Here is a 13,041-nt window from a genome sequence, read left to right as displayed (position 1 = left end):
TTTGTATATGTATTATAATATTTGGCTAACCAAAGTAATTCATTTTTTTTTACTATGCAGTGATAAAATTAACCATATAGAGTCACTTAGCAACTTCCAAAGAGTAAAGTTTACCTAATCATTCTTTTAGTCAATTCTTTTAGTCGATCAGTCACTCAACATTCATTCATCAAACCCTTACTGGTTCTTTAGACTATATAGACTATAGACTATATAGGGCAATGTTCCAGGGCTAAAAAGATTTTTCATAGCACTTGACAGATTTAATACACTTAACAAACAATCTACTTCAACTTGTTTTTAAATAAAAATTGTCAGAGAATAGAATTAGAGAAATCATGGGGTAAAAATTTGGGGGGAGAACTGTTCATTTTCTTCTCTGCTCATTCATTGTTATTGCTTCTCCTTGTGCTAGAAAACAAGATCCTATTTTACTGCCACACTGCATCCAAGCTTCTCTTCCAGAGCATTCTCCCTGGAAAACGGCACCACTGCTTTATGCTACCACGACTGAATGGCTCTGTCTTCCCTTCTGAGTGCAGGAGAGCCTTCTTGGGTGGGATGGAAAATACATTTCTATTCTTAGCAGTATTAATCCTAATTCAGGAGGGCATAAAGAAAATGCCACTTCTCTCTGCGCCCTTAGGACGTGCATGCAGGGGAGACAAGAATTAAATAACGAACAGGTCCCAAACAAAGCCACTGGATGCTCGGCACTGAGATTTCTTTCTGTTTCTCAATGCTGCTAAAACCCCACAATGAGGTTGGTAATTTTATTCTGTGGAAAATGGATTCCTGTAAGCTTTTAGCACAGTGAGAATTGCCCAATCTTATGAAATATTCTTTTTTTCCCCCTCAAGCCCTTCTGGTAACACAGACCAGATTTCTAGATGTCCTACTGGCAGCCGACCTTTCCTCGTGAACTCCAGTCAGTGGCCAAGGGAGAGAAGCCTCAATGCTTTAAAATCTCTTTTCTATGCCTGCAAGCAAAAATTTTACAACATTTCTCCTTGATATGAAATCTCTGCTTGGACATCTGGCTTCACAGTGAGGAACTTTCAATACACTAGCTTCAAAGAAAGGGCTTAGCCCGGTGGTGCAGTGACGCCAGGAGAATGCTCCCCACCTTTCTATAGAACTATTCCTAGCAGTTCCCCCACTGAACTCCTGTGAGTTCTGTGGATAGTGCTAACTAACATTTAGATAACTTGGCTTCAGTACACAGGCTTTAGGGGGGCTGCCACTGCAGTATATGTTATGCTTTCAGAAAATATTTACAAGGTTGTAGGGTATTCTATTAGATTTTGCCTAATTAGCAAAATGTACCACTATTACTGTAATTATCTGTATCTGCTATATCATCATAAAATATTTACAAAGTTTTTTGCCTTCATAAGATAAGATGAGAATAAAGGGAGATTCATTCCAGAGGCTTGATCTATGAGGTCACATCATTCATTGATTTAGCACATGATCAGCATTTCCACTGAATCAAGCATTGCAGTGAGTACTTGATCTCAGGAAGCTTTGAGTCTAGTTGGCAAGAAAGAGAATAGACAAAGTTACACAATCTCCAACCTGCATTCCTGAAATTCAAAAATTCTTTCAAAATCGCAAATTCTTTTCAATAGGTTGGGGTTGACTTGCAAGGCATATAGGGGGATGTGTAGTCAATTTGTCCCATTTATTGGGGTTGTTCAGGTTTCACATACATTTTTGTCTCTGGGGACAGTGTGTTGTTCCAGACCTCACAGGGCACAGAGTACAAGCACCGTGTCACCTTTCCTAGAATCTGGACATCCCCATTTGCAAAACACATCTCAGCGCAAGGTTGGGGATGCAGGACTGTGGGACGCATTCTAGGCAATGAAGAGTTCACTAGAATGAACAAGGCAGGCATGAGCTCACATTCTACACTTCACAGAACAGACAGCATTTGAATCTTGAAGGAAAAGGACTTCTACAGGGTTCATGGGCTTACAGAAAGCAGGGCGTGGACACTGAGGAGCAGCCATTGCTGAGGTAGGAGGAAAGCAATAGCGACACAAGTGGTTCTAAAGGTTTTGGTCTTCGAACCCCTTGACACTCTTTAAATATGAAGAACCCCAAAGAAGTTTTGTTTATGGGGGTTATATACCTTGATATGCACTGTTGTAGAAAATAAAGCCAAAAAATACTATAATATTTCTTAATTCATCTTAGAAGAAAGAACAGTAATAAATTCATTACGTGTGAACATAGATATCACACTTTTAAATAAAGAAAACTATTTTCCAGTGCAAAAAAAATTAGTGAGAGTTAGTGCCTATGTTTTACCCTGTTGCAGATCTTTTTAATGTCTGGCTTAATAGAAGGCAGCTGGATTCTCATATTTGCTTCTTCATCCAATCTCTTTCAATATGTTGCTTTGGTTGAAGCATAGGAAGATAATCTAGTCTCACATAGATAAGTAGTTGGAAAAGAGAGGAGTATTTTAGTAGCTTTCCCAGATGAGTGTGGATAGTTGGGGTGACATCAAAACTGGGCAAGAGGTATAATTTCCTAAAAGTTATTTGCAATGTGGAACGTGAAAGTCTGTCTGAACTTTCCATACCATCATGTTAGAATCGGCTGGTCCTTGCACTAAGCTATGGAAACAACCCAAATGCCCAAAAAGAGATAACTGGATCAAGAAGATGTGGTACATATACACCATGGAATATTACTCAGCAATCAAAAAGATAAACGCATGCAACTTGCAGCAACATGGATGGAGCTGGAAGGGATCATGATGCTCAATGAAATTTTGAATGGCTTTTTACCCACGCAAGATTCTGGATCCTCAGATCTTGGTTCATGTGGAAAACTGTGGTTCAGTAAGTTACACAAATCTAATGTTGATACATTTTACCAGCTCCTTCCCACTTTCTTCCCATGCCCATTCTCAGGTCATACCACCAACCCCATCTGAAGGGCTAGGAGCCTGTGGAAGCTGTCAAGCTTACAGTGGTGGTCCAGATTTTCCAAATTTCTAATTTTTGCTCAAAAGCTCAATTTTTTTTTATTAGCACCAATACAGACAGTGATTGTCTTTCAAGCGGCAGACTCACTTCCGTTGTTTTCAAGGAGAACCTCTGTCAGAGTCTCCAATCTGGAAAAGCATAGTTTGCCTGTTAGTTGTTCTTTCAAAGTGACTAGAGTTCAGTTTGGACTCAAGCAAGCAGAACTGCTTCCCTGAGAAACCAACTGATCTCAGCTGATCATAGCCAAAGTGCTTCCTCTATACTTGCTATTAATATTACAAAGATGTATTCTCAAGGGTTGAGACTTAAGAAAGTTAATAAATTTTCTTGTCTGTTTTTTTTTAAATCACAAGTATGTGGTGGTGAATAAGGATGAGTAGTTTAGTGCCAATGACTGGTTTCATGCTAAGACACCAGCAGGTTCACCCATCGTGACTTTTATTTCCTCAGTACAAATGGTAACAAAGCGAAAAAGGCAAGTGATATCTTAGTGTTATATGAGAATATCTTGGACCCTGTGGAACCTCTGAGAAGGTCTCGGGTACCTCTGGGGATCTTAGGATGACACTTTGAGAACCACTGGTTTACATCACAAATGTTTTTGTAAGTTATCCTGTTAAGTGCAGGCTTTATCCTGTAGGCAATGGAAAATCACTAATGGATTTTAAGTAGCAAACAACTGCTCATATTTGTGTTTCAGAAGGGTCACCTTATCAAAAATATGAGGGACAGATTTGAGAGGGTCGAACTACTGACAGTGAATTCACATGGCAGGCGTTATAACAGGCAACATCAAAGATGACTGAGGTCTGGCTAAGGAGGAAGAACTAGTGATGGGGGGATGGGGCATTTGGAGGAACTATTATTTTAGGGACTGGCCTAAGAGAAAGGAAGGAGAGAAGTGTTCAAGGGACTTTGACTTTTGTGAGTGGGTGGATGATGGTGGCATTTTATTCCAATACTCAATACGAGGAGGAGGACAGCATGGGGGTATAGGGAAGAGTGGAAGGAAAGTCAATTCAGCTTTTGATCCATCTAGTTTGAGTAGCCTATGGGCCAGTGCAGTGCAAATGTGCAACAGTGGTTCAAATGTAGTGAGAACTCAGGGAACAGAAAAAGTAAATATTCAAAACTCATTTGAAAAGAAGCTTACAATAAGGGAAGAGATTGTCCAGGGACAGAGTATACAGAGAAGACAGAAGAGGGCTTGTGTAATATCAGCATTTCAGTGCTCAAATGAGGAGGAAGAAATGGGACAAGAATGGGAAAGTGGTTTCAGAATGGTAGAGCTACTGGGCAGATCTGCTGCCATAAAGCTACTCCCATTTTTGAGGCTTTATTTTTGGTGGCAGATTAAGTCATTGTTCATCAGTGGTCATGGTCTCTTACTAGGGAGGGCATGCAGTTGCCCTGCCCCAATGGGGCAGATGGAAATGAGGCCGAGACTGCAGATATCTTCTTCCCCTGCTCATTCTTTTGAACCATGAAGAAGATAATGCCCAAGCAAGTACTAGTCCAAGGAAATTGTGCAGAGAGAGCAGACTGGAACCCAGTCTAACCTGGAGCCAAAGCCAGCCAAGCCACAGCCTGAATCCAAGTATATCACTGCTCTGCAGATGTGTTTCAGAAAAATAAACATTTGTTATTATAAATCACTGAATTTGCAGGACTGTTTGTTATGTCCCATTATTATGGCAATAGTTGACTGACACAGGTTCCTTGTTAAATGTTTTGAGTCAACAGACATTCTGAGATTAGATAGATATTGGATTTCTCTCTCTCTACTCCCAAAGAAGTAAGTAAATAAGAGTTAAAACTAGTAAAAATGCACTAGTAGCTCTGAATCATAGTAAGGTAGATTACCAGAGGGGAAAACCCCTTACAAGCCTGTAATCAAGGAAACATGGTCTGGAGCATGATGGATAGATGGATGGGGACTCAACTTCTGAATCTGCCTTGTTCCCTGATTGGCATTTCATTGCAGGTCATCAAAATACTGAGAATTCGCAATAAAACTGTGAATAGCATGGGAGCTGGGTGTGGTGGGAAGACAGTTAACTAGCAGGGCTGATCATCTCCACATGAAGTGAAGGGGTCAGGAACTCATGGACACAGATCAAACCCCAAAGACAGAGCAGATGCCCTCTCTTGTGGAGGTAGCGTGAACCCCAGAACAAAGAGAGAGAAGTCTGCCCCACCAGGCTGCAAGCAAGCCTCGACTCCAGCTCTCCCCAGGATAGAGAAGGTGCAGAGATACTACAAGCGAGTTTTATTTACAGGGAGGAGACAATCATGAGACTTCAGCCACCATTGGTACTGAGAGCTTAACATTTAGAGGTTCCAGGGTTAATCTCATAAATTTATCCTGGCCAATCTACTACACTTAGATGACAAAGAAAGTCTTCTGCAGGAAGCTCTCAGCAAAAGTAAATAATTTCCATGGAGGAAAACTTTGTCTTGCCCGACTTTCTCCATAGCATATGAAATGCCAGATGAGCAAGGTACACAGTTCTTGTGGGGAAATACGTGAATGAGAATTTTGTCCCCACCCACCATGTCACTCAAACATCAGGTTTAAACAGAAAAGCCATCTTAACCGTGAGAGACTCAGAGGAGAGAGCACCTGAGTCTTGAAGTAACTACTTGACCGTGAAAATCCAGTTAATCCAGAACCAAAGCAATGTAAAAATTTGGGGAATGGAGTCACTGGATAAAGGCCTCCTGGGAAGCACCATATCCTCTCAGAGTATGAGGATTAAAGCAAAGATCATGGTGAAGCATGAATCGCAGATATCACAGACCTGGGCAGTGTGAGTCACTGCTGCCACAGCGACCGTCAGAGGCTGGCGAAAGCCAGCAGGGAGGGTGAGAAGAAGCCCGGCGGGTTCTTAAATGTACTTATTCGCAGCCCAAACTCCCTACATTCTGTCCAAGAATTCAATGTCACCTCTGTCTTACTTTAGTTTCTTTCATTGCTGAATTTCAGTAAAAAAAAGATTTTTGTAAAAGAGAAATGTAGAATCTAGAATCTACTGTCCCATTTGTAAGTCTGTCTGGCTTTCCTCATCTTATTTTTCCTTCAGACATCCTAGGATATCTGAAATGATGCTCACCTCAATGTGTGTGTGGCGATTTCTGGGTGATGCAATGCAGGTGGCTTTATTTTTACCTTCTCCCTCAGCATTTTGAATTATGAGCATGCACCATTTTCTAATTTTACAAAAACAAAAGGGTGGGTTTCTCTAAAAAAAAAAAAAGGTAAAAGGATACAAATCTGCTGTGATGCTAATGCACAATGTTGGCTCTGCAAAGGGGGCGGGGCCACTGGTCTATGATGGAGGATTGTGGGTGCTTTGGTGGTGGGTGTGGTATGGGGGACACACAATCTCTGCCACTCCTCCCATTTGGGGCTGGCCATGGGACCTGTCTTGACCCAAAGAATGTGAAGTGTTACTGGGACTCTTCCTAGGTGGCCTGGAAAGTGCAGGTCTTCTCTCCTCTTTGAACACGGCCTCTGATACCAGCTGCCTTGGGGTAAGTCTGACTACAAAGAGAGGGCCCATAGGCACAGGGCCTGGCCCAGCCTTGGCCCAGCTTCCTGCTCAATGTGACTACCAGAGGCCCAGCCAAGGCCACACACTGATCAGAACACCCAGCCCATTCCCGCCCACTTTCTGACCCAAAGGATTATGGGCATATAACATAGTTTTTACATTTATACCATCAAATTTTGAGGTAGTTCATTATGTAGCAGAGATGACTCTTTTAAGAGGCTTGACTTTGTAAGGAGTGGGTTAAAGCAGTAAGGAAGTGCTCTTAATTTTTCACGAGGGGTATATTACAGCATCAAAGATCTACTTGTATGAATATGTTTATTTCTATGATTCTTTTTAGGCTCCAGGAATGCCGTTCTGTGGAAGACCTTGCTTCATCTGCTGTTCTTCAGCAGCGAGGCCATGTCTATGGCTCAGCTGCCACCGCTGTGCCCTTAAGAGTCCCTTGGACTCCTTCAGGTTGGCGACACTTCCTGTTTTACCAAACCACTTCTATTGCTTCATTTTTATGTTATAATTTAAAAGTTAGAGCTGAGATACAAGAAGAAAAATGATCACAAACTCCACCATTTCAAAATATCCAGTAAAATTTGATCCATGATCCCAGTCTTGTCCCCACTTTACATGGATTTTAATTTGCAAAAAACTACCTCATGATATTTTGTAACCCTCACTTTCACTGAAAAATATAGCAAACATTTTCAATATCCTTCAATATCCATCGTCAATATACTTTTCAATAGTGCATAGTTTTCAGTTTATGTGCCATGGTGAAAAACAGAGAAAGGAGCTAGAAAATGCTGGCATGCAGGTGTCTAGCACATTCCAGGCACTCAATACATAGTGGTGAGATAAGCAAAGAAAAAAAAAAAGAACAAGAATTCTGCAATGAGCATCTTTTTGGCTATAATTTATTGCAAACTCTAGTTACCATCTTTGGGCAAAGGTTCAGTCTGTTTTTCAGGCAATTTACGGATGTAGATACTGTCAAGTTGTTCTCCAGAAATGTTTTATCAAATTACTCTGCATCCGACTGGTGGCTTTTTAAGTGGATTTTAGTAGACACTTGATACCTTAGGTTTCTGCTAAAGAATCATGTAGTAAAAGGTCTATTTATCTGCAAAAATTTTACTATAAGCTCTGGCAGAGTGAGTCTGGGGTCACTCTCCATCTCTCTCTTTTTTTTTTTTTTTAATAGAGGCATGTTTTATTTATTTATTTGTTTGCTTGTTTGTTTATACATGCACTGGGTACAGTCAGAAGCACGGGAGGGTGAGAGAATTCACCAGAGCCAGAGCAGGGAGCAGAGCAGGCAGAAGGACCGAAGTACACTGCTGAGGGGAGCAGCGGGCAGCAGGAGAGGTCTGCGCGCCATGTGGGACCCTCCTCCAGTGGCCAGGGAGCAGCTGGGGATTGAACCGGCGCTGCAGAGGCTGCGGGCAGCTTCGCAACCCAGCGCTCACCCGCTGCGCCACTGGGGAGGCCCTCCATCTCTATTTTTGATCACCAACTCCAGAGAGCTCAGCTCATCATCACCCAGAAAGTGGGGTGATGTATGCTTCACAACTGGCATGCACACCCTTTCTGCAAGACGACTTAAGGCAAATGAAATACAGAAGTATTGGACCTCCCTGGTGGCACAGCAGTTGAGCGCTGGGTTGCGAAGCTGCCCGCAGCCTCTGCAGCGCTGGTTCGATCCCCAGCTCCCCGGCCACTGGAGGAGGGTCCCACATGGCGCGCAGACCTCTCCTGCTGCCCGCTGCTCCCCTCAGCAATGTGCTTCGGTCCTCTGCCTGCTCTGCTCCCCGCTCTGGCTCTGGTGAATTCTCTCACCCTCCCGTGCTTCTGACTATACCCAGTGCTTGTATAAATAATAAATGAATAAATCTTTAAAAAAAAAAAGAAATAAAGTATTTAATGTCACTAATATTATGTGCATATAAGCTTATTTTAATTTGCCTGCAGATGAGTGTATCTGGTCTGGAAAACCAAATATAAGCCTCCCACTGACGATGCCTCTCCTGGAGTATCTGTCTATGTAGCTATAGCGATAACTATAAAATGCTCAAATAGAATTAGAATGTTCAAATCAAACAACTGTTGCAAAACTGCTATTATCAACATGAGAGAAAATTAGGATGAGGATATCCAGGTTCTGTTACGCTCCTGGCCACTGACTCACGTTCACAGACAGAACGGAGGAGACTGCAGGATGGCGTAATAGTTAATAACTGAGGATAGTGACTTGAACCTGGCTCTGCCAGCTGTTTAGCAGAGACCAGGGCTGGTAATTTAACTCCAGAGATTCAGCTTTCCCATTTGTAGGATGGGGATGAGAAAAGTGCCTTTCTCACAAAGATTACTACAAGGCTTAAATGAGATAATGGAACACAAGATGAATGAAATATTTGACAGACAGCTTGGTATATACTACATGTTGAATAACTATCAGCCATGATACTGAAATTATTTTATGAGACACAGTCTAGAAAAAAAAGAACAAAGGCAATGAGTGCTAATGAATTATCTTATGTAGGTAAGTTAAATATAGTCATTCACTTTACACAGAATCTAAGTGAGTAAATGGAAGCCAGGCTATATCTACATTGTAATTTTAATTATTTTAATTATTTTTGGACACTTATGACACTTTTGTTTTGGAGGTCATTTTATCTACTACCATCTTTAAAATTTGAAAATTTGTTGGAAATTAGGATCAAAATGATTGTCCTTTTTCATAGCTAAGTGAACTAAAACTACAAAAACAAGTAATTAAAAATGGGCAGTTAGATGAATTACCCTTCTTTCAAGATTTTTCTTAATCTTTTGAAACAATAATAGAAATCTCGTTGTTATGGAACTGCTTAATTTTGGCTTACATTGGAATTCAGTAATTTATTTAAAATATGGCAATTACTTACCACTTGGTATTTGGACATAAGGTGGAAAGAAGTTCACTAAAAGTGCAATTTTTATATAACTAAAACAATTTAAAGTATGCAACTCAGGTCACGCAAAGTGGAAGAATTACACATCAAGGAGCACTGCTTACACACTTATAAATGAAAAAATGTTCAAAGATTTTTTTTCCGTTAACTAATAGAATATGAAGGAAAAAAAGAACATCTTTTGGCCTCATATCTTGTGTGTGTGTAAGTACAAAGACAGAAATATAGAGAGAAATTCTCATTTGCAACAAAACAATTCCTTACCTTCATAGTGAGGAGGCTGGATGTAAAGGCCTCCAGGATTTTGTCCATAAAATTACCAGGATTTTAAAAAATATTATTCTGTTTAATATTGTCCAGGTTTAAAGTATATATTAAAAAACCAACTTCCATTAACACGACCTTTCCCCTAAACTACTCCCAATTGTCCACAATAGGCCATAGAGCAGAAGGGGGGGGGGTAAGGCAACAATAAAAGCCCAATGTTTCATTATTTTCCTTTGCTTCATGTCATTACATATTTCAGGCATTGTAAGAACCAAGTAAAATCACTGAAAAATAATCTTTTGCTGGGAATCCTTACAAAATGTTTGTCCTCTTTTAAATCTTATTTATAAAGGTTTCCAGATGCTTCTCCTCACAGATTAAACACAGCATGATGTAGACACTTAAAATAATACTCATCGCCATGGAGCCAAGAAAAAGCTACTTTGAGCTCTAACTGCCTATCGCCTGAAGAATCAGGGTCCAGGGAATTTTCTGTCGCTATTAAAGGTGTGATTCTCTGAAGCCATTTGGAAACAACCTAGGTTCTCAGCAGCAACGCATCTACCTGGTACTGTGTCAAAGCACATCAAATGGCTGGCATTCCAAACCTCAAACAGGTTATTTCTCATTATGTGAATACATAATAAAAGGATGTGGGCAAAGAATAGAATGTAAATTGGAAGCTGATTTCTGAATTTATTAGCTAGCAATACTGGGGAAAAAAAACAGTCATTCTGATTTCAAGAGACAGTTCCAAAGTGGTTCTCAAGAGAAAGGACAGAGTATTTTTCAAATATTTGTTCAATGTGAATGGATGGGGCTTGCCAAAAATGACTTTTTATGCTGGCATGTGATCTCTTAGAGGGAAGTCAGCCTGAGTCACTGGCTACATCAAAGGTAGAGTCCAGTGAATGGAATTACTGCAGGCTGTGTGAACAAGCCAGATACCTGCATTCATCTGCCCACTGCTGGGATTGCAGCCCTCCTTTTAATTACATTAAAGCAGCTGGTACCACTGGTTACTGGAGTCTTCAGATTACCTTGATTGCTCGGTCATTATCTCTAATCAGCTGCTGCTTCTCATCTTCAAACTTCTGTACAACATCCTGGAGCCGCCTTTCTGCAGCAAGCTGCTGCCGGCTGTTCTCCTCTTTCAGAGAGGAAATGGTTGTCTGAAGTTCTGCTATGATCTAAAATGGAAACAGCATGCTATAACTCCAGACTCTTCAGCGAGAAGCATCTATTTTATATGTATTTATGCCTAACAAAAGAATGGATTGGCAAGACTCTATTTCATAAAATAAATATTTTCAATTAACACATCACACACTATAATGCATGAAATTCCACACCATAAAAGACGACAATAAAACTCTGAATGGCCAACAACTGCCAAACAAAGTATATTTGGAAGACACTTCCACTAGAACATTCCACACTATTTGCTCATCAGAAGAAAGAACATCTGTGATCTCGAAAATATGAAACGCGTCAGATTTTATTTTCCTGAGAAATATGCTTGTTAGAATGAAGGAAACTAGTCAGCCTTTCAAAATACTTTGAAGCATAATAATCAGAGAAAATAATGAACAGAGTTCATTCTTCATCATCACCTAATTCTCCATGATAATGTCTGAGTGTTCACTAATATTTGTGCATGGGGCTAAGCACTCTAAGTTCCTGCCATTCTCTACCGTGAGACACACATTATCACTGCCCATCTTTCACAAGTGGGAGGACAGAGGCATAGAAAGAGGGCAAATATTTCACATTGTTGAAGATGACATCTGACCAAGGACATGAGCAGGATAGGAACCACGTAGGCACGCAGATCCTACACTAATAGGTTCTTCTGACTATGTCTACTTTGTTTTCTTTTAAACAAGGTTTGGCATCGAAGAGAAGTTATGACAATTTCACACAGGTTGCTTTCTTCCTGATACACATCCATGAAAATTTATTTGGGTTCAAACAGTGTCATGTCAGAGGTTCCTGTAACACTCCGCATTTAAGAACTGGTTCTCTCCACGGGATCTAAGTCCTCAAAGCAATCATCTGGTGATAGACCTCTTAATGTAAGGGGCTTTTGGAGAGCATTGCCCTTCCTTTGGTTTGGATGTATCCATTTCCTTTCTAATTCAATAGTGATGACTTTTTAAAGGCAGGAAGTGGTTGTTTCTTCTAATAACAGAAAAAAGCCTTAGTCCTGGCCTAGAATCTCGTTCTGTTGGTTCTAAGGGAGTAGGAGTTCATGGTAGAGAAACACTGGGCAGGTTTTCTTCCTTGAAGCTCAGTTTTTCAGCTATAATTTTTGATGACGTTGGATTACAGCGTTATAAGGCAATCCCTTGAAGTTGTCTGGAGTCCCCCAGAAGCCAACTTCTATGGAAATAGTAGTTATCACTACTGACATAAATAACAGCATATTTACAATATAAAATATGAAGCATTTATGCTTTTAGAACTGAGCAAACCCACTGTAACAAAGCGTGACATTCAGAATTTCTATGTTGTTAAATATTAAGATAATTTGAAATGACAAAATACACATTAACAATATGTTAATATTTCTCAATGCAAGCTTGAACCTTCTGCTATAAGTGGAGGAATTCGTGCACTGAGAATTAAGATGTTTCCATCTTTTTCTGAATTTTGATTAAATGTTGTTTCCTTTCTGGCTTTGATTCCCCTAGCACTTTTATGAAACAGGGAAGGTTAAATTCTTATAGTAAATGTCAAAAACTGAGACACAGAATAATCAACTCACATCACAAGAGCAAGAGGAGCCAGAGATAAGAAAGTGCCAGATCTTCTTGGCCCAGCATGAAACTTAAGATTGTGATTTTACAAAATCATGGAGCCAAATGGTAAAAATATCTTACTATTTCAATGGCTATTGCAGGGTTTCAAGTGCAGTATGTTCCAACTTTATGGTAAAGCGGTGAGCTTCATTCTGCAATGTGTTTACTGTGTGCTCAATGTGTTCGGGTCTGGTCCTAAGTGACTTTATCACACGCAGAGTTCATGTAGCTACCACTGCAATCACTCGCTGTTCTTAAAACACAAAGTCGTTTCATTTCATTAAAAAGCAACATTTAGATTAGCTTTCAATTGACCAAGACTGAAGATGAAACTATTTGGGGGTTCTTCAAATGACCACAAGGGCATGATCGGGATCTAGCATTTTCAGAAGATTTACGATAAGCATACATAAAAAATAAATGAGGTTTAGGAAGGAACTATAAGCAGAGTCCATAATGTCCTCAGACA

General features: G+C 40.3%; 1 protein-coding gene across 1 annotated transcript in view; it reads right to left on the bottom strand.

Moving 5' to 3' along the window:
* CEP112 (centrosomal protein 112) overlaps positions 1–13,041 on the bottom strand; it is a gene marked incomplete at both ends in the record, with an annotated part of 340,823 nt that overhangs the window by 68,033 nt on the left and 259,749 nt on the right. The window contains one exon of the mRNA XM_084238043.1: positions 10,812–10,961. Coding sequence (XP_084094169.1) covers positions 10,812–10,961 — 150 coding nt within the window. The remainder of the gene's footprint in view (positions 1–10,811; positions 10,962–13,041) is intronic.

Source organism: Talpa europaea (genome assembly GCF_964194135.1).
Source record: "Talpa europaea genome assembly, chromosome: 7".
Lineage (NCBI taxonomy): Eukaryota > Metazoa > Chordata > Mammalia > Eulipotyphla > Talpidae > Talpa > Talpa europaea.
This window is presented reverse-complemented; position numbering and strand designations above follow the sequence as displayed.